This window comes from Trichoderma gamsii (assembly GCF_001481775.2).
Source record: "Trichoderma gamsii strain T6085 chromosome Unknown Scaffold_1.2, whole genome shotgun sequence".
Lineage (NCBI taxonomy): Eukaryota > Fungi > Ascomycota > Sordariomycetes > Hypocreales > Hypocreaceae > Trichoderma > Trichoderma gamsii.
In genome coordinates this window covers 491,927-514,904 of record NW_020171338.1, presented here as the reverse complement: position 1 = coordinate 514,904, position 22,978 = coordinate 491,927, and the positions used below count along the sequence as shown (strand labels likewise).

The window sequence follows — 22,978 nt, the reverse complement described above, 5'->3', positions numbered from 1 at the left end:
GAAGTCAACAATGTCGGTGAGTTGCTGGGAATAAAGGTTATTGCGGAAGAGGTTTCAGTGACTCTTGCGCCTCATGCACTGCAGGCTTCAGCCTCAAGTCACTTTCAAGGCAGTTATCATAAGGGCAGCAAACTTCTGAAAACATTAGCAACATGAAGACGTCCGGTGCAATGTATAGTCATAGAACTGTAGGTAGGCTGTGGTTGCCTTCCCCTAATGATACTGGTCACATTGTAGGCCGCCCAATCCCTAGCAGTCATGCACTACACCAAGTGCCGCGCGGGGCAGATTTTTTTTCTTCTTCTAGTAGTGGGTTCGCAGACGTTAAGGGGCCGTCTTCAGCTGGAGTGAGTGCCATCGGTCGATACAGGCGGTAATACTTCGTATTCCATGCTGTCACCATTGAAGCTTCATGCAACCTGCCATAAATCGTCTGATGTAGAAGATGGACGCTTATGCGGGCTCAACCCCCTTGATTTATCATTCATCTATGCTGTTCTCGAATTATCATCCTCCGACTCTCAAAACATGACACACAGCTCCATTCTTAGCACCGAGCATCTGGTCTAATAAGCCGTCGCGAAAGTCTTGACTTATGCCATCGTCACTCGCGTCGCTGCTCGGGCTTGCGCAAACCCCGGACCTGGGACTCCAGCTAGAACAGTCCTGGCATCGGCTAATATCAAAGGGGACATGGAACGGGCGCCCAATAGCTTCTGAACCCAGCGCCAGCCAGCCCAGCGCTGGCACCCGCTCTCGGCCGATGCCCTGCAGGGCCCGGTATGAGATGGCACGCCCCCCGCTTATGGAGCCTTGCAGGCGAAAAAAGGTTCCAATATCCAGTCGGGGAGAAGCGTGGAAGTGTGGTGCAAACTCCAAGGCGGAAGGCGTTTATTACAAGTGCATCCAGTATGTGCGGTGAGATACGGGGGGGCCAGTCGCTCGTGGGGAGCATTCACGGTCTACGACATACGAGACGAACGGCAGCTAATAGCACGCCGCAGTGACAGCACGCCGCAGTGACAGCACGCCGCAGTGACAGCAGAGCCAGTCTGACGGCGATAAACGGGCTCTAAGCTCGCATCACGCCGCCTCGATCTCGACACAGCGCCCGAGATGGCCAAGAGCCAGGCCCTGGATCCGCATCATGCAGTTTGCCTCCAGCCAAGCTGCACTTGTGCCGTGCCGGCTTCCGGGAATCGGGCCAAGCCCACGCCGAAGCTCTACGCAGCCCACCTTCGTACATACGAAAGTGCAAACAATCTGGTCCTTTTAGTGGGCCGGCCGATGGCTTTTTGCTATATCTGTTCGGCTTTTTCTCAGTTCCAGGCCAAGATGCAATTCGAGGTTTCATTCTTTTTCCCTATTCTGCTGGGAATGGGGGCGATCTGTGGCTCCCGGTGACGGCTACCTTCTATATAACCATTAGCACCCCCTCTGTTGGATAGTCCGCTCTCAGCTCATTCATTTTTCATTCACTCCCTTTTCACTTGTCCTGTCGGTTTCTGTAGTTTGTCTCCCTATCAAAGGCGACGAAAACGCGGCTCTGCAAAGCTTTTGAAGCTGGAGACAAGACAAGACGGGTTAAGAACGAAAAATCGAAATAGATCGCCACGAGGTGTCGCCACGCGAAATCTCCACTAAAAAGTCTCAGTAAAATCCAGCCCCGGGTGCTGTTTCACGGCCGGTCGACGCCCCCGTCATGGCTGCTGATCAAGCCACAACGCCCAACGGGCGAATCAGATCAGACGACACAGTTGATGCTGCGCACAGCACTGACGGCGAGCTCAAGGCCGTCGAAGCTGGTGTTGATGCCAGCAGAGGATTGGGGGACAAGGAAATTGGCATCTCGTCAGTCGAAAAGGAGGATGAGGCCTCAGCATCGGCAACAACAACGACTCCAGCTGTCGAGGGACCTCCAATGCAGCAGCCGCCAGCAGATGAGCCCGAGGCTGGGCGGACAAAGGTCGAGACCACCCTCGTCATCTTCGCGCTGTGTCTGGCGCTGTTCCTGGCCGCTCTGGACATAACCATCATCACCACTGCCATCCCGACCATCTCCAACCACTTCAACTCCAGCGCCGGCTACGTCTGGATCGGAAGCGCTTACATGCTTGGCAACGCCACGTTCGTTCCGACATGGGGCAAGATTTCCGACATCTTCGGCCGCAAGCCCACCCTCATCGCTGCCGTTTCCATCTTCTGGATTGGGTCGCTGGTATGCGGCCTTAGCAACAGCATGGGCATGCTGATTGCTGGCCGTGCCATTCAGGGTGTTGGCGGTGGCGGCGCTATCGTCCTGCCCAACATCTGCGTCTCCGATCTTTTCTCTATGCGCAAGCGCGGCATGTACTTTGGCATTTTTGGAATGATTTGGGCCCTTGCCTCGTCCATCGGACCTATTCTTGGTGGTGTCTTTACCAGCAAGGTTTCTTGGCGTTGGTGCTTCTACATCAATCTGCCTTTGAGCGGCGTTGGACTGATCATCCTCATCTTCGTTCTCAAGTTGCACAACCCTCGCACGCCCATCAAGCAGGGCTTGGCGGCCATTGATTGGTTTGGCAATCTCCTCATCATTGGCGGTACACTTATGCTGCTCTTTGGACTCGAGTTTGGCGGTGTTCAGTTCGCTTGGGACTCTGCTACCGTCATCTGCCTACTCATCTTTGGTGTTGTAACAATCGTCCTCTTTGGCATTTACGAGGCCCGAATCGCCAAGTATCCCGTCATGCCCACTCGGCTTTTCAATGATAGAACCAGCATTGCCTCTTACGGCGTGTCTATCTTGCATGCCATGACGTTTATATCCGGCAGCTACTGGCTTCCGTTGTACTACCAGGCTATTCTGGGCGCCTCGTCTCTTCTCTCTGGTGTATATCTCCTGCCATACGCCTTATCTCTATCCGTCTTGTCGGCTGCAACGGGCATCTTCATCAAGAAGACGGGCAACTACAAGATCCCCATCATATTTGGTCTCAGCTTCATGACCCTTGGTTTTGGTCTCCTTATTGATTTGGGCGCCAATGAAAACTGGGCCAAGATCATCATCTTCCAAATCATTGCCGGTATTGGCGCTGGCCCCATCTTCCAGTCTCCTCTCATTGCCCTTCAGACCAACGTTGAGCCGCGCGATATTGGAGCCGCTACTGCCAGCTTCCAATTTCTGCGTCAGCTTGGAACGTCTACCTCTGTCGTCATTGGCGGCGTCATCTTCGACAATGAGATGCAAAAGCAGCAGCCATATCTGATTCGCGAACTTGGACCCGAGCTGGCCCAGAAGCTTTCCGGTGCTGAGGCTGCCTCAAGCGTGTTTTTAGTCGCCGGCTTAAAGGGTCACCAGCGAGAGGTTGCCAAAACCGCCTACTGGAACTCCATGCAGAAAATGTTCATCGCCTACACCTGCTTCATCTTCCTTGGTCTTCTCATTAGCTTCTTCATCAAGCAGAAGACGCTCAGCAAGCAACACACTGAGCACAAGACGGGTCTCGCATCGCTTAAGCAAAACTTGAAGCAGAAGCAGCCCGATGCCGAGAAGGCTGTGGGTGCTACTGAGGAAAAATAAAAAGGCATATTTGTCCGCTTTTCGATACCAATTTTTTTTTAATGCCTCGTTTTTATCTCACATTGGATTACGGCGTTGATGATATTCATGGAAAATGGAAGATCGATGGAAGGAGATTTTGGCACCCGAGGACAATAGAGTCCTTTTCAACATACCTCTTCTCTTGGCTACATTGCTGTTTGCTGTAGATTTTGCATATAGGTTAAAACCAACACCAGTATATAATGATGTCAATAAAAAGAAATGAGACACTTGATGATGCATGTCTTGGCCATTGTGAGATTCAATTGTTGCGTATCATTAGCTCAAAGCTGTCTTACAAGTGTTTTATAGGGTTATGTAATCAAAAGGCTTCAAACGTTGCTGTGGTGACGGCTCTTTACAACCAGTTCCGCTTTCCGCACTACGTTAGTACCATCTACTTTACGACAGTGGCGATTCTGCGTGTATGACTGTGTAGCTTATACTGCCCCTGTATTTACACTACCAACCCATACTTTTGATTGATCCCCGGCACATGCCTGCATATTTCGCACAGATGCTTTCCCAAGGCCCTTCCCCACCAAGAGAATTGACCTTGTGTCGCAACAGATGCCTATTTCCTCCATATCACTATTTCCATCACAGTCTTTAGCGATTGTGTCTGCATCTTGTGTGTCTTTGGGGTGAGCGCAGGCTTTGTTTACGCACTGGCCGACTTGCGCTAGAGAGGTACCCCGGTACAATCTGCCGCCTAATCTCCACAGCTTAATCCCGCCTAAGGAAATATCAACAACAACAGCACTCAGCCATACATACATCCACATACCTTAACGCAAAAATTGGAACGACTGCCTTTATCGGCAGTGGTGGTCATACTGCTTTCTCAGAATGGCTCACCTACGAGCACGCTCCGACCGGGAGCTCAGTCGAACAGCAATGAGCTCATCGAATCCACGATCATCCGCTGTGAGAAACGGCACGCGTCAGGGCAGCAGCGTCAGATCCTCAACCATCTCAACACATCGACATTTCTCTGCGGCGGCACGAGGCGATCGGTCGAGCGCCATATCGCCCGCCGAATCGGCCATGTCTGCGGCAGCGGCCGGGACAAAGCGCAAGGAGCGCGACTTTGAGGCCGACGTGGTGGTGGGGGGAGGCGAAGAAAGCAACATCAACGTCGTGGTGCGGTGTCGCGGCCGCAGTCAGCGGGAAGTCAAGGAGAACAGCGCCGTCGTTGTCAACTCGGACGGCGTCAAGGGCCAGATGATTGAGCTGTCCATGGGGGCCAACGCGCTGAGCAACAAGTCGTATAGCTTCGATCGCGTGTTCTCGCCAGCGGCAGATCAAGCCATGGTGTTTGACGATACGGTGAAGCCTATTCTAGAAGAGGTGGGTTTTTACTCTATGCTTTCCCAGAATTGTTGCGAGCTGGGGCGTCTCCATCGTATCCAGAATGTGCTAACAGGGCTGGCCAGATGCTTGCCGGTTATAATTGTACGATATTTGCCTACGGACAGACAGGGACGGGCAAGACATACACAATGTCAGGAGACATGTCAGACACACTAGGCATGCTCTCTGACGAAGCCGGAATTATCCCTCGTGTGCTACAACAACTCTTCAACAAACTCGAGATCGATGGGACCGACAGCTGCGTCAAATGCTCATTCATCGAGCTATACAACGAAGAGCTCCGCGACTTGCTCTCTACCGACGAGGGCGCGAAGCTGAAGATCTACGATGACGCCTCGAGAAAGGGCCATGCGACTACACTCGTCCAAGGCATGGAGGAAAAACACATCAAAAACGCGGCTGAGGGAATCAAGGTGCTCCAGGAGGGCAGCCTGAAACGTCAGGTAGCGGCGACCAAGTGCAACGATCTGAGTTCTCGAGGCCACACCATCTTTACCATTACCGCATATGTAAAGAAGACGAACGACCAGGGCGCAGAGGAGCTTGTTAGCGCAGGGAAGCTGAATCTGGTGGATTTGGCCGGCAGTGAAAACATCCAGAGATCAGGCGCAGAGAACAAGCGAGCAGTGGAGGCCGGCTTGATCAACAAGTCGCTGCTCACTCTTGGACGAGTCATCAACGCTTTGGTGGATCGCAGCCCCCATATTCCCTACCGAGAGTCCAAATTGACTCGTCTGCTGCAGGATTCGCTTGGTGGTCGAACAAAGACGTGCATTATCGCCACCATTTCTCCTTCAAAAAGCAACCTCGAAGAAACAATTTCTACACTCGAATATGCGTTTCGCGCCAAGAATATCCGCAACAAGCCTCAGCTACACATGATTACAAAGAAAATGCTTCTTAGAGACTTTACCGTGGAGATTGAGAAGCTAAAGAGCGAGCTAATATCAACACGACAGCGCAATGGCGTATACCTGTCAAATGACATGTACGAAGAGATGACGGCGCAAAGCGAATCAAGGCGGATCGTGATGGAGGAACAAAGCGCGCGACTGGAAACGCTCGAAACAAACCTACGAAACAAGGTCCAAGAGCTCTTTTCCCTCAACATCTCATTTATGGGCATGAAGAAGGACAATGAGGCGACTAAGGCGCAATTGGAAAACACACAGGGTGTTCTAGATCAAACCGACATCATCCTCGCAGCGACTCGGAAGACATTGGCAGAGGAAACTGAGCTTCGCAAGGCTCACGAAGAGACGGAGGAGAGACTGACAGAGATTGGTAGCGCTCTGATTGACAAGCTACAGAAGACAGTCAAAGATGTCAATGGTCTTCACGCGAAGAATAAGCGCAAATCAGAATTACACTTGCTAAATCGAACGGCTTGGAGCTCATCTCAGTCCCAAGTTGCTGAGATAACGTCAATGGTGGAAAGACGCATCCGCATGTTCCAAAAAGAGCAGCAAGAGCAAATCTTGGGCGTATCGAAAAGGATGGAGGTCTTTGTCGACGAAGAACTGCAAAAGGTTTCAGCTACACAGGCTTTCTTGGATGAGAATTTCGACACTTTTGCAGAGTCCAAGAGGCAGCTTTTAGAGCAGAAGCAAAAATCCAAGGACGAAATGGACGAGGTGCTGGAGGAAATCAAGGAGATTCGCGACAATGTCAAGGAAAGGGTCAGCGAAAGTCTTCAGGCCATCGCGCACGCTGCGGAGAAGATTGCTGGTGATGTACTGAACGAGATGGCCGACTTTCATGGCCAGCTTCACACCTCGTATAGCTCTCTAGGCAAGGATTTCAAGTCTATTTTCGAAGAACTAGTCCGACATATCACCACTCAACGCCTCGAATCCGACAATCTAAGGCGACAGCTGCAGAGCGCTACCAACACCATTATGATGCAAAATGCGAACATCTCTACACGCATGCAAGAGGCATTGGAAGAGGAGAGGCGAGTGGCGGCTGAAGAACGCCAAAAGCTCTTGACGCAAATCTCCGCTTTGATTGCGACTCAGGCTGAAGCGCAAGAGAACCGATTCGCAGAGAGGACTTCGCAGGTCCAAAAGAATATGACCGATTACAACGCATCTCTCGAAGGGGCCATTTCTCAGTATGGCCAAGGCATGGATTCTTGGGACGCAAAGGAAGGCGAGCTGCTGGAAGAAGTCAAGAAATCGCGCGAGCAGCTAAAGACAAAGCTGAAGGACGACTGGAACGCGGCAGAAGACCGCAGCAATGCTATCCGCACCACAGCCAACCAAGTACATGCTGAGACCGTACGTGTCGTAGGGGCACAGATTGACGACTTGGATGTCCAAATGGAGGCCATGGACGACTTCGTGGCCCGTGCAAAGTCTGAGAGCGGCACTCATCACGAATCGCATGTACAAGCTTTACAGTCTCTGTCTAATACAGTGGATCAGTCATTCGGCAGTATTTCTGCTCACTTCAAAACTACCTTTGACCGTGTCAAAAATCTCGGCGAGGGCATGGAGCTCGATACTAGCGATCTACGCGACGGTCTTGAGCCCCTCACATCCCAGATATGCCAGCCTCTAGCGAGCCTGCGGGACCACGTTGGTAAAACAGCACTACAGGATTATCAACCGACTGGAGAATCCCCTCAAAAAGCACAATATCAGTTTCCCACGAGCCTGCCTCGCACTGAAGCACCCGACCTCATTTTCTCAAAGACGGGCGAAGAAACTCCTGACGAGGCTTCCACTGAGGCAGATGACAGCAAAAATACGATTGTCTTTGCCGATTTGGATGCCTCCGAAAAGATGAGCTCACCAACACCGTCGTCGGCCGATAGCCTCTCAGATAGAATCGCAAGGCTACGCGAAGTCCACCCCAACGTATCGACAAGTCTTACTACCAGCGCCATCAACTTTGAGCCTGGCTCAAGCCTCATGTCTGTCGCCTCAGATCACACTATGCCGCTGTTTAAGCGCAGCAACCGTTCTACGCGAACGAGTTTGAGGAAGCATGATTTGATTGGCGAAGGTCGCGAGAACTTACCACTGACGGCTTTGTCTGAGGCTAGGAGAAAGAGTCCGCGGATGAGTTGAGGGGGGATTCTTTCCTTCTCAATCGTCTGGGGGGAGAAAAGAGTATCTGATTTCTGCGTCATACATGCGAACAGCTGCCTCTTTTTCCTAACAGCGGTGGATGTAAAATGTTACATCACCATTATCATTATCTTTACTAGCCATTTTTGCTCCAGGCCGACAAAGCTTCACTTTCCCAAGAGAAGAGAGGGAGAGAGAAAATGGCAGTTCAACGCAGTTTATAAAATTTACGGGAGTTTGGATTGGTTTATACGGGATGCAGAGCGCTCTTTCTTCATACACATACACGTACATACTACTTTGTGCGCTGGGCACTTCTTTTTTCCTTTATTAAAGAGGAAAGAGAGGATTGGAAATATGGCAGGTCATTGGAACGGATTGGGATTGGGTGGCTATCATGTTGGTTCTCATGTTGTTACTGGTGCTGAATTCAGGGTTATTGAGCATCTGATACCCGTGTGTTTTGTGTTTTCCTCCTTTTCCCTCTTGTGTCTTTCTTTCGTCTTTCATCTCATGATTCAAGATATTAGTACGATTAAAAATTCGACTCTATTTTGCACTTTTATATTTATTACCATTCTTTGGGGACAGTTCATATCATACTTTTTACTAAGCAGCCTTTTCGGGAAACACACCGCCTCATTAAACTCCATGGTGCCATGCCTTGACGCTATAAATTGTAGATATCTCATGTGCAAACTTCATCCCAATAAGAAGGCCCTTTGATTTGTCTAAAAGATCTTGGTAATGCTCTCCCTCGAAATCACGCTATTCTGCTTCTCATCTCTCTTCACCCTAAAAAAGCTATCGCAAAAGTCGCTGCACCGCATATGTCTCAAAAACTCCTCGTCGTGCGTAATCACAATGAGCTGAAAGTTGCTCTGCTGCTGCCTCGTCTTGATGATGCGGTGTAGACTCTCCGCCAAGGACTTGATGTTGTCCCTGTCCAGGTTGGTCGTCGGCTCGTCCAGCGCAATGAGCCCGCAGTTGACGCCAAAGGACTCCGCCAGGGCCAGGCGAATGATGATGCTGGCAAGGACTTTCTGGCCTGCCGAGCAGCGGCCCCGCATGTCCATCTCGGTGTCCTGTTTGACCATGCACAGGCGGTAGTTGTAGTTGCGTTTGTTGCTGGCAGTCTCATTGTCTGAGCGGATAAGGATGGTGTCAATGTCGGTGCCCTGGTACGTTGTCTGCCATAGCTCGCTCGCGATGCGATTGACGTCTTCCATCTTCATGGAGTGGTACTGCATCACCGCCTTGTCCACGGCAGAGCCGCATTGGGTCAGATCCTGGATCGCCGCCTTTGTAGTTTCCACGCGGATATGGGACTCCCGGTACTTCTTCTTGGCGTCCTTGAAATCCATGTCCCACTCCTGTAGGAGGCGGCCGAGCTCTTCGTCCTTCGACTTCATTGTGCCCATGACAGACCCACGCTCTGCTACCAGCCGGTTGGCTGTGTTCTCCAGAGAACGGGCCTCCGCCTGAAGCCTTTCGTAGTCTTCGTGAGCATTTCGATCTTCAAGGTCCCCAATGTCTTTGCGTAGAACGTCGAGGGTCCGCAAGTGTTTGCGATAATTTAGATTATCGCTAATATTCTTCCTTTTCCGATCTCCGCTATCAATGTCTTGCTTGAGTTTGTTGGTCCGTACTGTAACATCGGCGATCTCCTTCTCTGTAGTGCTGATGGCTGTGTCGAGAGAGGCGAGGGCACGCTGGTTAGATGCAAGGTTGGTCAGGCCACCGCGATCAACATAGTCCTGGATATCGTTATCCATCTTCTTGATCTCGGCGATGGAATTGGCGATGGCATCTCGCTCGTCAGTAATGACCTGTTCCTTTGATCGACCATGACGGATTGTCTCATCGCGAGCTGACCGTGCCTCTGTAATGCTGGGCTCCAATTTTTCCAATTCTTCGTCGGTCCTCTGGATCACTTCGCGCTGATGGGTGTAGTCTTCTTTGAGTGTCTGGATCTGGTTCTGCAGGTCTTTCTTCTTCTCAAGCTGTCCTGCGGTGCGACCAATCTTGTTCCGCAGCTCACTCTTCTCAAGTTCAAGCGAGTTGACTTGGTCTTTCATCCGCTGCCTATCGGTTGTGAGCTTGGTGATTCTATTCTTCAGAGTTCTGATCTGCTCAGATATGCTTGACTGAAGCTCATGAATCTCTTCTACGCTGCGAGTCACGCCGCCAGACGATTGCTGCGAGACGATGCGGTCTACCTGGGCCTCGGCATCCTTGATATCTCTGACAGTTTGGGAAATATTTGCAACTGTTTTGGCCAAATCTCCGAGGTCTCTTAGCTTCTCCTCTGCTGCAGCAACCAGAGCGTCTTCTTCTTCGAGTTCTTTTTCCAGAGTCTCGAATTCATTTTCAGCAGTTTTCCATTCGTCTTGGAGAGCGGGCAGCTCTGCTGAGAGTCGCTCATACGTATCAAACGCTGATCGCACCGCACGCAGCGCTTCCAGATTATCCACGGCCTCTTTCAAGTCCTTTTCAGTATCGACTTTGCCTTTTGGATCCAAGTGCTTATCGATCTTCTTGCTCAGGCGGTCAAGAGCTGCGCTTTGGCCATCGTCAAAATGACGATCGCACAGCCTGCACTTCTTTTGTGTATCCAGCATACGCTTGCACTTGTTGTAATAGTCAAATAAGGCATCAAAAAGGCTGAGATCGGTCCGGAGCTCTTCAACCTGTTGTTCCACAGCAGCAACTTCGTCCACATAGTCTTCCACCACCGCATTATCGCGTACGTTTTGCAGCGCAGCAACAACTTCTTGCTTCCGCTGGTTCATCTCCTGCGTCTTCTTACTGTGCGTCTCTTTGGCAGTTTTTAGCTTATACTCTACCTTCTGCTGTTTCTGCCTTGTCTGATCTCGACGCTTTTGCGCCTCTTGTACGGCTTTGCTTTGGCGGCTTTGAATCGACTGGAATCGAGAATCCAGAGTATGCGGCTCCCAGTCATCTCCGAGGATGCTACTTAGCTTAGGCTTCCACGTCTCTATCAGAGTGTCAAGTTTTCGTTTTCGATCTGACATCTCCTTCTTCCTCAGCTCCAGCTGTGCGCGCTCCGACGCCAGCCGCGTGCACTCAACGAGCTCGCGACCAAGTTTCTCATTTTCGTTGTCCAGCTGCCACTGCTTATCATTGGCTTCAGTCAGCTGTTGGTCCCAGTTTGACTTTTCCAGTTCTTGCTGGGCATGCTTGAATCTAGATTCCAGCTCATTAAGCTGTCCGTCAAGAATCGCCTTGGCTCCCTCATCAACGTCAATGTTCCCAGCTTCATTCTGAAGGACGCTTGTACGCTTTTCTATAGCCCCCATGCGCTGTTTGGCAGAGACACGATCTTGAGTCCTGGCCGCTTTGCGCCCCTCTAGCTCAGTAATGACGGCTGTAGCCTTATCTAGCTCCGCGGCGTTCTCCTTCTGGAGTCGTTCCAAATCTCGCCTCTTTTCGGTCAAGAGCTTCTGAATCTTGTCTTGGAAAGCCTGTATATACTGATCGCTTACGTCTTCATCAAAGCCTCTAAAGTTGTATTGGCTTGCAGCCTCCTGGACCAACTGCACTCGCGCTTTTAGTTGTCGTTCATATTTCTCCTTGTCAGACTGTAGTTTTCCCTGTTCGGCCAACTTTGCCGATTGACTTTGGCGGTGGTTTGTCAGTTCTTGTTGGAGCTCGGCGTACTGTGCCTTGTTTTGCTCAGCCTCTTCCTGATAGCGCCCCATACTTTCCTCATACTGGGACAGAGCGCGCTCCAGGGCATCATCAGTTTCAGGCAATTCATCAATTGTCTGTTTGAGCTCGTTAATGGCATCTTGGCGGTATTCAAGCTGCTCCCGCTTGTTGTTGAGGTTTTGCACGATCTGGAGGAAGCTGTTGGCCTGTTGATGCTTCTGTGTTATTCTACCCTGTGTTGCCTCCATCTCCTTCGTGAGATCTTCGCACTTGTCGCGAGCCGTTTCAATCTCAGTTTGGAGCCCACTCATACGCTTCTCAGCCCGTTCGCCCCTATCCTTGTTGGCCTTGTTGTGGGCCTCGTCGTTCTGCAGCATCGAAAGCTGCTCCACCTGTTTCTTCCGAAGCACCTTTAAGTTCTCAATGGCCTTTGTATATTTTTGGGCCTCGAAAATTTCGTCGAAACGCTTCTTCAATGCTGAAGGCTCGCTAAGTGGCCAAAGCGATTCATCTTGGTGGCAGAATATGACGGCATCGAGGACAGCGCGAGAAACGCCGAGTCGTTCGGGAATCATTTCGTCAAGCTGTGCTGTTCTGGTCGAAGTTGTCGTCCGCTCGCCATTGTTGACAACCACCAGCGAGCAGTCAAGCGTCTTTAGCGATCGGGTGTTCTTTTTAGCAGTGAGCTGCATGCTCCGAGTGGCCACATGTTGCCGGTCGTTGATGGAGCGAAACTGTAGCTTGACCTGAGCCAGGACTTCTTTTTCGCCAGCGAGCTAGACAGACACCATTATCAGCCGTCACACAAGACAATAGCACAGACACATGCCAGGCAGAAGCGTAATCGAAAAGCCTACCTTTGGATCGTGAATAAAGGCACCCCCAACCTTGCTGTTTGGGGGCTGTTCACCGGTGGTCGCATACTTGAGACATTCGATGATGGTCGTCTTTCCGGATCCATTGTAGCCAACGATGAGGGTAAGCGGGGTGTTAAACTGGATAGCCTCACGCACGGCTGGACTGAAGGACCGGACACCGGAGATGGAGAGCTTGTCTATCCTCGACATGATTCACAGGCTGGATCACGGGAACTGTGCTCAATACTTTGCTTGCAACAAATGCTGGCAGCTGTAGAACGACCCAATGGCAGAATGAGACGCGAGAGTCAGTGCTGTGGCATCTCCCTTGCGGTGCTACTGTCGCCTTGCACTGGTTTCAGTCTATGGTTGCATCCAGCCACTGATGCCTACCAGCCAGATTCTCGAGGCTTCACTGCGAAACGCGCTCCAGGCAGCGGTCACGCGTTGAGTGAAACGGCGGACAGATGCGTCCTCACGTGGTGTACGATAAGATAAAGTCACGACCCCTCCCTACGGCTGGTCGTCTGTACAGTTCCTTTGGTGCTGCGTCGCACACAGCCACTGACGACTCTGGCTTGCATATTATGTGGAGTCCCACCGCTCGCAATATGTGCATCACGGATGGCCCGTCGGATGGACAATTGGGTGCACGGCAGATGTGGCGGAAACAAGGTTTGCTTTCTTATTTTCTTTGCTCTGCTTTATTCTCTCTCCTCGCTCTTGTTCTCTGCTGCGTGATGATTGTTTGCTTGCTGGGTCGTGTCCTGATCAGCCCAACTCAATCTGGCCCAGATGACGGGCATATGTCTATGTATAGCCTGTATACGCAATAGCGGCTGCTGGTTGGCTCTCCAGATCAGCCCCCGAGCCAAGCTGCGATGCATCAGGAAAAAGATTTCCCTTGCATTGCCCATCGCGCGACCCCCGCCAAGTGGTCGAATCGGATTGTGCCCTCTGCTGGCCCGAGGCCTGCTAGCTGTGAGCAACTGGCTGCGCTACCAAGCCGAGCACGAAGCGCCGGTCAGCAGGCCTAACTGTGTGTGCACCGAGCAAATGAATTGAGCAGCGGTCACAGCGCTGTTGTGACTTTGGTAAATTGCAGTGCTGCGTGCTATTTGGCGAATACATGTGCCTGTTTGGTGATGATGCGTGCCAGGGACCTCTGATCAGATGCGTCCCACGGTTGCCCAAGCTGGACATGCCCGCAGGCCCCGCCAGATACCACCAGGTACCGTTTGCTAGGCTTTTAGCACTATAGCCCATACATGACACACACGATAATCCTCCGTCATCAGGCGGCATGAATCAATCAGAATCAAAAGCTGGAGGGCCGCTTTTTAGCGTCTCTGGCCACATCCTCCCGCTGCAGCCGCTAAAGCATTAGAGGCTGCAGGATTTTGAGGGGGTTGCGTCATTGCTGGGAATCTTCAGGGTCGGTCGCTTTTTGCGCATTTGCCCACCCCCGCGCAGCTTTTTGCTGATAGCGGGCAATGCTACTTTTGACAACTTTTGGCTTTTCTGTATTGCTTTGATGTCATTGCTGTTTATTCTTCATTTTCTTTTCTAAATTTCGCTAAGAGACAATTCTTTGCTTTTTAATAGCGGAGACTCAGGTGGCAAACCCTGCCTAGCAGGAAGAGACTTGCGTGCCATGGCACTTAAAAAAAAAAAAAGAAAAACCGTAGTAAAAGTGCCTACAAGTAATACCTATTTCGGTAAACAGCTTGGCGTATTATCAGCTGGTGCAGCATCACTCTCGTAAGACGACATCCCGGTAGTATTACTGCGTCCCTCCGGCCTGCTGCTGGTGAATTCTCAGGACGCGAGGGAGACCAGTTGCCCTTTGAGGCCTTGAAACAGCTCCAATCAGGGCAAGATCAAGCCCGCTTTTCACTCGGGGTCATTTCTCCGGGCTGCCAGCCAGCGCTTGCGAGGTGTTTCTGCTCGCCATCAGTCAGCCGCCTGCTAGCGAAAATCCTGGACTAGCTGAAATATCGCAAAAAAGGTGCCTGTTTCTGTTTCTGTTTCCATTATTGATGCTGCACGTCCGACTAAAATACATCACCATCCAAAAGCCTGCCAGAAGCCTCTCTTTCCCCCCGAGCAGCCCGCACAGCAGACAGCTTCAGTGGCCTCGCCCGCTGTCACAGCGCCCGCCCCCCGTCCCTTCCAAGTAAAACGCCCCCCGAGGGCGCCACTGAATGAAACGATAGCTGCCCGCTGCCCGCTAGGCTAATGCCTGGAATCCAACCGCTGCTGGTATAAGCATACCGCGACAATGTCCCACGGCCAGCCTCCACTCCGCGAGGACCTGTTCAGCTTCGCCAACTTCGATGCACTCCCCGCGTTCCTGGGAGGCCACAGCCACGCCATCCCAGTCTCAACCAGCATGGCCGATGCGCTCAGAACCGACGACGGCAGCATGGCCCTTCTCAACAGCGACATCATCGAGAGTTTTGGCGGCGACTTGCCCATGAGCTTGGACTCGGCAGTGTCTGTGCTGGACGGCGACAGCGGCGGAGTTGGCAGCGACATGATCTCGCCAGACGCCATCCTCAACGCCGAGAACCAATTCAATCCGGTCGCCAACGACGTGCCCGGTGCGGGGCCTCTACCAGCGGGCGCATTCACTCCAGGAACGGCAGCAAACCAACCCAATAACAGCAGCAACAACTCGCTGACCGAGTTCACCAAGCGCAAGAACTGGCCGGCAAAGGTGGTCGAGGAGCTCAGCGATTTGCTGCAGCTGCTCGATTCCAACGGACGCATCAGGTTCTCATCTCCCAGCATCACGGCATTGGCGGGGTACACCGTCGAGGAGGTCCAGGACCTGTTTCTCAAGGACCTGATCCATCCCGATGACCAGGGCGTGCTTGTCTCCGAACTCCACGAGTCTATCGCAACCGGCAACTCTTTACGCATGTTCTATCGAATGAGGAAGAAGGATGGCGCGTATGCGATATTCGAAGCCGTCGGTCATGCCCACATTGCGGCTGCTGGGTTTGCTCCAAATCCAAACAACCAGTCGCCTTTTTGCCAGGCTGTCTTCATGATGGCGCGGCTATACCCGACGAAAAATGCCACACTCCTGGACTCGTTTTTGGAACACAAGATAGAAAATGAGAGGCTGAGGCGCCGCATCGCTGAGCTGCGGAGAGAGGAAGAGGCAGAAGTGGAGGAAGCACAGAGGCAGTGGGCCCAGAGTCGAGACGGGCGGTCAGACATCACCCCATCAGAGGGAACTGGCATGTCCTTGACACCACTTCCCAGAGTGGCCCAGGATAGGATAACGTCTGAACACGATGATGGCGCATTAACGAGGCAAAACCTAGAGGATGCCACGTCAAAAAGTCGCCAGGACTCTTTACGTGATAAAATGGCTCGGATTGAAACGTCTTCGGCGGATACCATAGCGTTGTTGACCGGCATAGAGAATGGAGAGCGGATGGCTGCCGGTAACCGCAGCCCTACGCTCATCAAAGGCGATGCTGGAATTGCTATTCCCATGGATCGGGATAATAGATCAGGGGAAAAGAAAAAGAAGCTGAAGCTGGCAGAAGAATACGTCTGCACAGATTGCGGTATAGCACCCTTTTGGACAATCATTTGCTGTTCCCAGCTGGGAGAGCATTATATCCTAATACAGCTACTAATATGAAATCTCAGGTACTCTCGACTCTCCAGAATGGCGAAAGGGGCCCAACGGGCCGAAGACACTCTGCAACGCCTGCGGGTTGCGGTGGGCGAAGAAGGAAAAAAAGCGCAACAACAGTATCGGCACGCCATTAACGAAGCCAACGGCAACTCCAACTCCCGTCTAATGGACAGACTTATCAAAATTCTCGACCGGAAAGCGAGAGACGAGGAATGACAGGAAGGACTGGAAAACGAAGCAAGATATAACTTATTCGGTATACAATACGGCCGGACCGGGACGACGCTGACTGCTTTTTAAGATGGAACCCTGATAATGGAGTTTGATTTGGTTTAAAGATGCATATATCACTGGCGACAGGGACCTGCTTACACATTCTTACCGTTCTTGTTGTCATAGTTCTGGAGGAAAACGACTTTGGAGGACTTTTTTTTTTTTTTTTTTTTTTCCTTTATTTTCTTTGTTTTGTTGTCATTTTTTCTTTTGGTTTCCCTTTTGTTTTGGGCATCTGTACACGATTATGATACCATGGGAGGCAACAATTGGGAGCAGAATTAGACGGATACGGACATACGGATTTTCGTGGCGATTCTGCCTGAGGGCATTACGCAATATTCTGCTTATTTTTCTTTTGGAACACGCATAGATTAAGGCATTGCTTATTATTATTGTTTTGTTATTGCTTTTCAACTTCTTTCTTGCCACCTACTTTACAATAAAAATATTTCGGCGTACGAGCTAGGACTTCTTGGCCAGCTTCGCGTCCCCTTTTACACAGACCGATAGTAGGCAAGCTTGAAAGCAGAGGATTCACCAGGTAGCTTCCAAGGTTATTTTCTCCTTGAGAAGCCACTAAGAAAAATGAAATAACTGGAAACGCTAAACAGCAACCATTGAATCTTCACATAAAGTTGCTTGCTGTTGCGCGTGAAAAGTGACTGGTCATTTCATATCCTCGAGATTGCTCTTTCTCGGGTAGGTGTTGAAACATGGATTAATTGGCATGACTTTGGCTCAACAAAAGCTAGGGGTCGATTCACCAAGCTCAGCCAATAAGCCGAAATCGCCAAATTTATCATCGTAAAATAACATGAACGATGAATAATATGATTTGCCCCGGAGTCACTTTTTCACATGAAATTCGGCAAGCCACTAGAACCCCGCGTTCTGCCGGAATCTGATATTGGCACTGCTGCCATCATTAGTAGCTCTAGCTCATTTGTGCTGGCTCGCGCCTGAAGGATCCCCGCCCAATTTGCCTCGGATGCACCCTCTTTTCAGCACTGCAGCTAAAATAGCACGGCGTCCCATAGAAATGATGGCAGTATCCATACACGAGTCCTGCTAAGCGGCGATCTGTTTATAAAGGCGTATTGGCCCGTCATCAAAGATTCCGGATTGGCAAAAAGCGTTGACAATCCAACTGACCTGACCTGTAGAGTCCAACATATTCAAGATTTATCAACGGGGCTTGATAATGTTATAGAGCTCTTTCAAAGGTTTGTAGGCTATCATCAGGACCCATTGCGGAGACGCTAGAGGTGACTGAACCGACTTTCTGCCCAACCTGCAGTCTTGCCTGTGTTGCTGTTTTCAAGCTCAAGTATTTTCATCCTCATCATTTCTTCCCAGTCATCTTGAAGCAAGCTCATCGCCATTCAATTGAAACAACCATGGCTCCCCTGAATTTTGCAAATTATCCCAAGCCCGAGGAAGGGCCAGATACGGGATATGTGCAGCGAGTAGACCACAATCCCGTTCTGCGAGGGATTCCTCTCATGCTAGGTGGTGAGCTGTACGTATGCATGAGATTCTCAGTGATGACATCGAACTAAAGCGAGAATACCTTTTCTCATCTAGCATTGCTCGATCCAATTTAATTGCAGGATACTTTTACCGTAACAGCGGCATCGACAAGATCAAAGAGATGCATGTGCTGGATAACATCGAGTCTACTTTCCACGTATGTAAATGGTTGAATAACAACACTCCCTCCACGACAGTCTAAGATATCTCTCTCTCATATCAGCTGCTGACCAACGCTTCCTCTGGATATTCTCTAGCCCACTGTTACGCCCCTAGGTCCGACAGGGCCAATGCTAGACTTCGAGCCAGAGCTGCTCACCTCCAAGTACGCATCGTCAAACGCACGCTACTACTCCATCAGCGACTATCATCAGCTGTACAAGAGCGGCAAGACCACTCCCCTCAAAGTAGTAGAGACACTTCTCGCCCTGACCACGGGATCGGGTAAGTATAGTGACGCCTGGGCAGATGCCCACGGCGCCGAGAAGCTCGCTCTGGAGGCTGCCAAGGCTTCCACCGAGAGATGGGCTGCGGGCAATCCGATCGGAGTCCTGGACGGCGTGCCGATTGGCGTCAAGGACGATACGGATGTGGAGGGCTACATCAATCACACTGGCATGAAGTATAACCCTTCGCTTGCGTGCTTTGCGGTCAAGAAGGAGTCTGTGTGGCCCGTCAAGAAGCTTCAGGAGGCTGGAGCTGTTGTTCTTGGCAAGAATAAGATGCATGAATTGGGATCAGGTACGGTTAACTACCTTCACGCTGTTGAATAACGTTCCTGAAGTACATTTTACTGATGAGTTTGCACAGATACAAGCGGCTTAAATGTAATTACGCCTGCCCCGGAGAGACATATTCTTACCAATCTGGATTATATGTTTATATAGACATAGCTAACTCACACTCACCCCCTATCTAGGTCTCACAAGGCACGCCCCTGAATCATCTCAACAACGCCTACTACCCCGGCGGCTCCTCCAACGGCGCCGGGTCGTCCATCTCGGCCGGCATCGTCCCCATCGCCGTCGCCACAGACGCCGGCGGCAGCGTCCGCATCCCCGCCCACTTCAACGGCGTCTACGGCCTCAAGCCGACTCACCACCGCACCCACGTCATGCAAATGACCATGTGCGTGACCGGCCCAATGGCAGCAAACGTCGCCGACCTCACCATCGCCTACCGCGTCATGACGCAGCCCAACCCAGACTGCCCGACCCAGGGCCTCTTTGCGCTGTCGATCCCCCCGTCGCCGTCGGCGAAGCGCATCATGGGCGTCTACCGCGACTGGTTCAACAAGGCCGACCCGCCCGTGCGCGAGCTGTGCGACAAGGCACTCGACCACTTCGCCGCCAAGCGCGGCTACGAGATTGTCGACATCAGCATCCCGTACCTCTCAGAGATGCAAGTCGCCCACGGCGGCCTCTGCATCGCCGAGATGGCGGAAAAGGCCCGCCAGAGGACGCCCAACCCGGCTGACCACCTCTCGCTCATTGGGGGAGCCAACAAGATCCTCCTTGCCGTGGGCGCGCAGCCATCGGCCGCTGACTATGTCAAGATGAACAGCCTGCGCACACTGGTGATGCGCCACTTGGCGTTTCTGTTCCAGAAGTACCCGGGCCTGTTGATTATGACGCCGGCAACCCCCTTAATCGGATGGCCACGCGCGGACGGAGATGACGCCTACGGTATGAGTGACACCAATACTACCTTGAGGAACATGTCGTACATCTTTTTGGCCAACGTAACGGGCACGCCGTCCGTCAACGCCCCGGTAGGTTATGTCGACCCTCAGCAGGGCGAGGGAAAACTGCCTGTGAGCTTGATCGCCACGGGTGAGTGGGGAAGTGAAGAGCAGTTGCTGGCATGGGCGAGGGAGGCCGAGGAATATCTGCATGAAGAGTACCCCAACGGGCGCAGACGGCCAGATGCTTGGGTAGATGTGTTTACGTTGGCTGGGGGCCAGTAGTAAACATGAAGCTAGACAAGGTTAAGCTATATGTCCCGAATCTTCAAGTTTTGTAACAGCATGCGTGCTTTGTTTCAGAAGCATTATCTTGAGGGGTATTTCTGAGACGTCAAAAATCTTCGTAAATTCATTTCATCGTTTTGTCCGTCAACTTCACTAAAAAAAAGGCTACACCTAGTTGAGTGCTATAAATTCACACACACACACACCCACACACACCAAATAATGGCCCTTTAGAAAAACTTGGAGGCGAGGCTCAACAGCTGAGACGCGCCACCGCCCTGGTTGCTACCGCCCTGGCTCTTGAAATACATCTTCATAGCCATCTCGCCGGCCTGCTGGATGACAGACTCCTTGCTGGCATCGGAAGCTACCTGTCCATTGGCAGCCTTGGCGTCGAAGAGCTAGAAATCACACCATCAAAGTTAGACATCTTCTCTTTCTTAGAGGGTGCAAAGATATATATACCTTGCTGGCCTCAGACAGGGCCAAGCCTAGAAACGCGCCTTGGCTCTGGTTGCCGCCTGTCTCGCCCTGAGTAAACTTCTTGAGCGCCTGCATCGCGGCGGCGGAGCCGAGGCTGTTGGAGCTCAGGTCGCTGGTGTCTTGAGAGTAGGTCTCTTGGTGCTTGCGGATGGCCTCTGTTGGAAGACTGGCAGTCAGAATACATGTCCATAGGGGACATGGAGATAGAAACTAACCCTGCTCATCAATGTCGCTGTTGGCTAAATGGCCCTTCTTCTGGCTGATGGAGTTGATGACGCTGGAGAAGATCTCGCTGTTGCCGGAAGAGCCAGCGTACTGCGAGGCCTGCTGGTGAGCGGTGCGCAGCTCCTCATCTTCGTGGTGGAAGTCGCCGCCGGCAGGATACGCACCACCGTAGGCATCTGTATATAGAATCGAGCTTCGAGTCAGGACTAGGTATTCGTTCGGGAGGAGGTTACGTGGAGGGGTAGTAATAACTGACTGTTTCCGGGAGGAAGATGGCCGCCTGAGATGTTTGTTAGCTTCTAGTATTGCTACGCAAGCAGCGCATGTCTGTTTGTTTGTGTGTTTGTTTGTTTGTTTCGGGGGTTGATGATGATGGCGATGACGATGGTAGATGGATTGCGGCACATACCTTGACCTTGACCTTGGCCTTGACCTTGATGGGAGCCGGAGCCTGAACCTGACAGCTGCTCCGACAGGTACTCCTTGCCAGCGTTGATGAGTGAATCCATTTTGATTTTCTTTTTGTTGAATTTGAGAAACAGATGCAAAGTTCTATGGGACAGGAGGAATTTACTTTTGAATGTGCAAAAAAGGGGACCGAATCGAACACAGTTAGATTTATATATACGACACTACGTAACGCTCTAGACGCGCGATTGAAGAAGCTACCCCGCCGCCGTGCCAAAATGGATGGCCACAGACAGACAGAAGCTGGAACAAAGACGATGCAGTGAACCTGGCCCAGCTGAAAAATATTGAGCTAATGGAGGGGGTAGAGAGGGAATAAGAGGGGTCCCAACAGGCCGTTATCCATTGCGGGGTGTCAGTCCCAATAAGGGGCATCAGTTAGAAGCTTCAAAATGTCTAGCTGCCAATTGAAGAGACACCATCGAGAGACCTCTTTGTGCTAAACGTATGCAAGTAGCATCTCAACAAGCTTCATAGGCTCTGCAATAAAATCCTCAGTTTGCTACGGCTGTCTCCTTAACAGCAGCGCATCTACAAAACCACATCCGTCTAATAGACCCAGATGGGTCCCATTTGCGCATGAAGATTATATGGAGTCTCCCGGCATTTCGAGGGCTGACGCGTAACCGACGAGATCCAATCACCGACGACGTCTATTCGAGTAAAGTGTAAAAGAAGAGCAAGACACAACAAAAAAGGAGTGGACTCGTAGCGAGATCTTTCTCAACGTCATTTCTCATTTAACATATCCTCCGAACATCATGCTTGCCTTGCCGGATCTCGGCCTCGGGCGTCCGCCGTGCTATAATTCTCGTGCTAACGCTGCCTGCATGCTGTAAACGGAGCACTTCCGGCGGTTGTTCTGGAGTCCCGGGCAGCTGGGAAGTGGGAGGCTAACCCTTGGCGGCCTCTGTCAGTGCGGCGGCGCATGCGCTCTGCTAGCCCTGTACAGCCACGCTACAGTGGAGGCGGTCCCTGGGATTGCCGTCAGGGCAAGGAGATGATGGACGCGCTCATCTGCGTGTTCAAGGTTGATATCAATTTGATGCTATTATCAGTCATGAACGTGCTGCATCTACTTGTCAACCAGGTGATTCACAACGATGGAAGGATTTCCCGTCCTCTCTGGAAGGAGATGCCAATGCCAGAGCCTCAGCAGATGAAACGAGGTGAATGTGATGGCAGCCTGGCAGCAGCAAACGTCCCTTGGGAATCTCCTCTTTGGGCCGAGGCTCTCCTACATTACCACTTGAACTGTGTGATGCCTGCGCTGAAACGGCTGCGTGCGTCTCAAAGCCGAACGTCGACAGATAGCGGCGGTGCAGCTTACACGCATGTCCCATCGAATTCTGTATGCAGCTGCGCGCCATGCCGATGCCTCGAACATTCGAAAAAGACTCCTAGATACTGCGTCCGGCGCTTGAAACAGATAAACAGCCCAACAACGCCAATAGTGCAGATTCTTGCAGGTGGCAGATGCAGGATGGCAACCGTGTGACCGCTTAGGAACGCCGTGATGCAGTACGGGGCTGCGGCGTGTTTCGGCGTGGCGCTGAGACGAACTGCTGGCGGCTGAATCTGGAAGAGACAGGCCCTTTAAAATGCAGCAGAGTGGCATTTCTCAGAAGCGCCTTTTCTTTCTGCAAGTATGGCATGCCCCTTGATATGTGCAGCTGTTTGTTGTGGTTGCGTTGCAGGAGACCTGCTTCACATTTGATGTTGGCTCTGTGTATCTCATTTTTACAGTCTGCAGACTATTACCTGTATAAGATGAAATCTCTACGAGAGATAGCCTTGCAAGATATACCC

General features: G+C 51.6%; 6 protein-coding genes across 6 annotated transcripts; 4 read left to right on the top strand and 2 right to left on the bottom strand.

The window, feature by feature from the left end:
* Positions 1-1,702: 1,702 nt before the first annotated feature.
* On the top strand, positions 1,703-3,562 carry TGAM01_v200147 (DNA repair protein RAD50; the record flags this gene model as incomplete). The annotated part of the gene is made up of 1 exon (XM_018804591.1): positions 1,703-3,562. One exon carries the CDS (start codon positions 1,703-1,705, stop codon positions 3,560-3,562), a length of 1,860 nt encoding a protein of 619 aa, XP_018662131.1.
* Positions 3,563-4,432: 870 nt separating this feature from the next.
* On the top strand, positions 4,433-8,031 carry TGAM01_v200146 (kinesin family member 11; the record flags this gene model as incomplete). Its single annotated transcript, XM_024548494.1, has 2 exons — positions 4,433-4,933; positions 5,020-8,031. 2 exons carry the CDS (start codon positions 4,433-4,435, stop codon positions 8,029-8,031), a joined length of 3,513 nt encoding a protein of 1,170 aa, XP_024406709.1.
* A 731-nt stretch (positions 8,032-8,762) lies between these two features.
* On the bottom strand, positions 8,763-12,770 carry TGAM01_v200145 (DNA repair protein RAD50; the record flags this gene model as incomplete). Its single annotated transcript, XM_018804593.1, has 2 exons — positions 8,763-12,479; positions 12,561-12,770. 2 exons carry the CDS (start codon positions 12,768-12,770, stop codon positions 8,763-8,765), a joined length of 3,927 nt encoding a protein of 1,308 aa, XP_018662133.1.
* Positions 12,771-14,841: 2,071 nt separating this feature from the next.
* Positions 14,842-16,384, top strand: TGAM01_v200144 (cutinase palindrome-binding protein; the record flags this gene model as incomplete). Its single annotated transcript, XM_018804594.1, has 2 exons — positions 14,842-16,144; positions 16,230-16,384. 2 exons carry the CDS (start codon positions 14,842-14,844, stop codon positions 16,382-16,384), a joined length of 1,458 nt encoding a protein of 485 aa, XP_018662134.1.
* Positions 16,385-17,891: 1,507 nt separating this feature from the next.
* On the top strand, positions 17,892-19,990 carry TGAM01_v200143 (hypothetical protein; the record flags this gene model as incomplete). Its single annotated transcript, XM_018804595.1, has 5 exons — positions 17,892-18,013; positions 18,079-18,181; positions 18,282-18,765; positions 18,835-18,851; positions 18,944-19,990. 5 exons carry the CDS (start codon positions 17,892-17,894, stop codon positions 19,988-19,990), a joined length of 1,773 nt encoding a protein of 590 aa, XP_018662135.1.
* A 233-nt stretch (positions 19,991-20,223) lies between these two features.
* TGAM01_v200142 (hypothetical protein) lies at positions 20,224-21,210 on the bottom strand (the record flags this gene model as incomplete). The annotated part of the gene is made up of 5 exons (XM_024548493.1): positions 20,224-20,394; positions 20,459-20,631; positions 20,692-20,907; positions 20,958-20,981; positions 21,111-21,210. 5 exons carry the CDS (start codon positions 21,208-21,210, stop codon positions 20,224-20,226), a joined length of 684 nt encoding a protein of 227 aa, XP_024406708.1.
* Between the last annotated feature and the right edge of the window lie 1,768 nt (positions 21,211-22,978).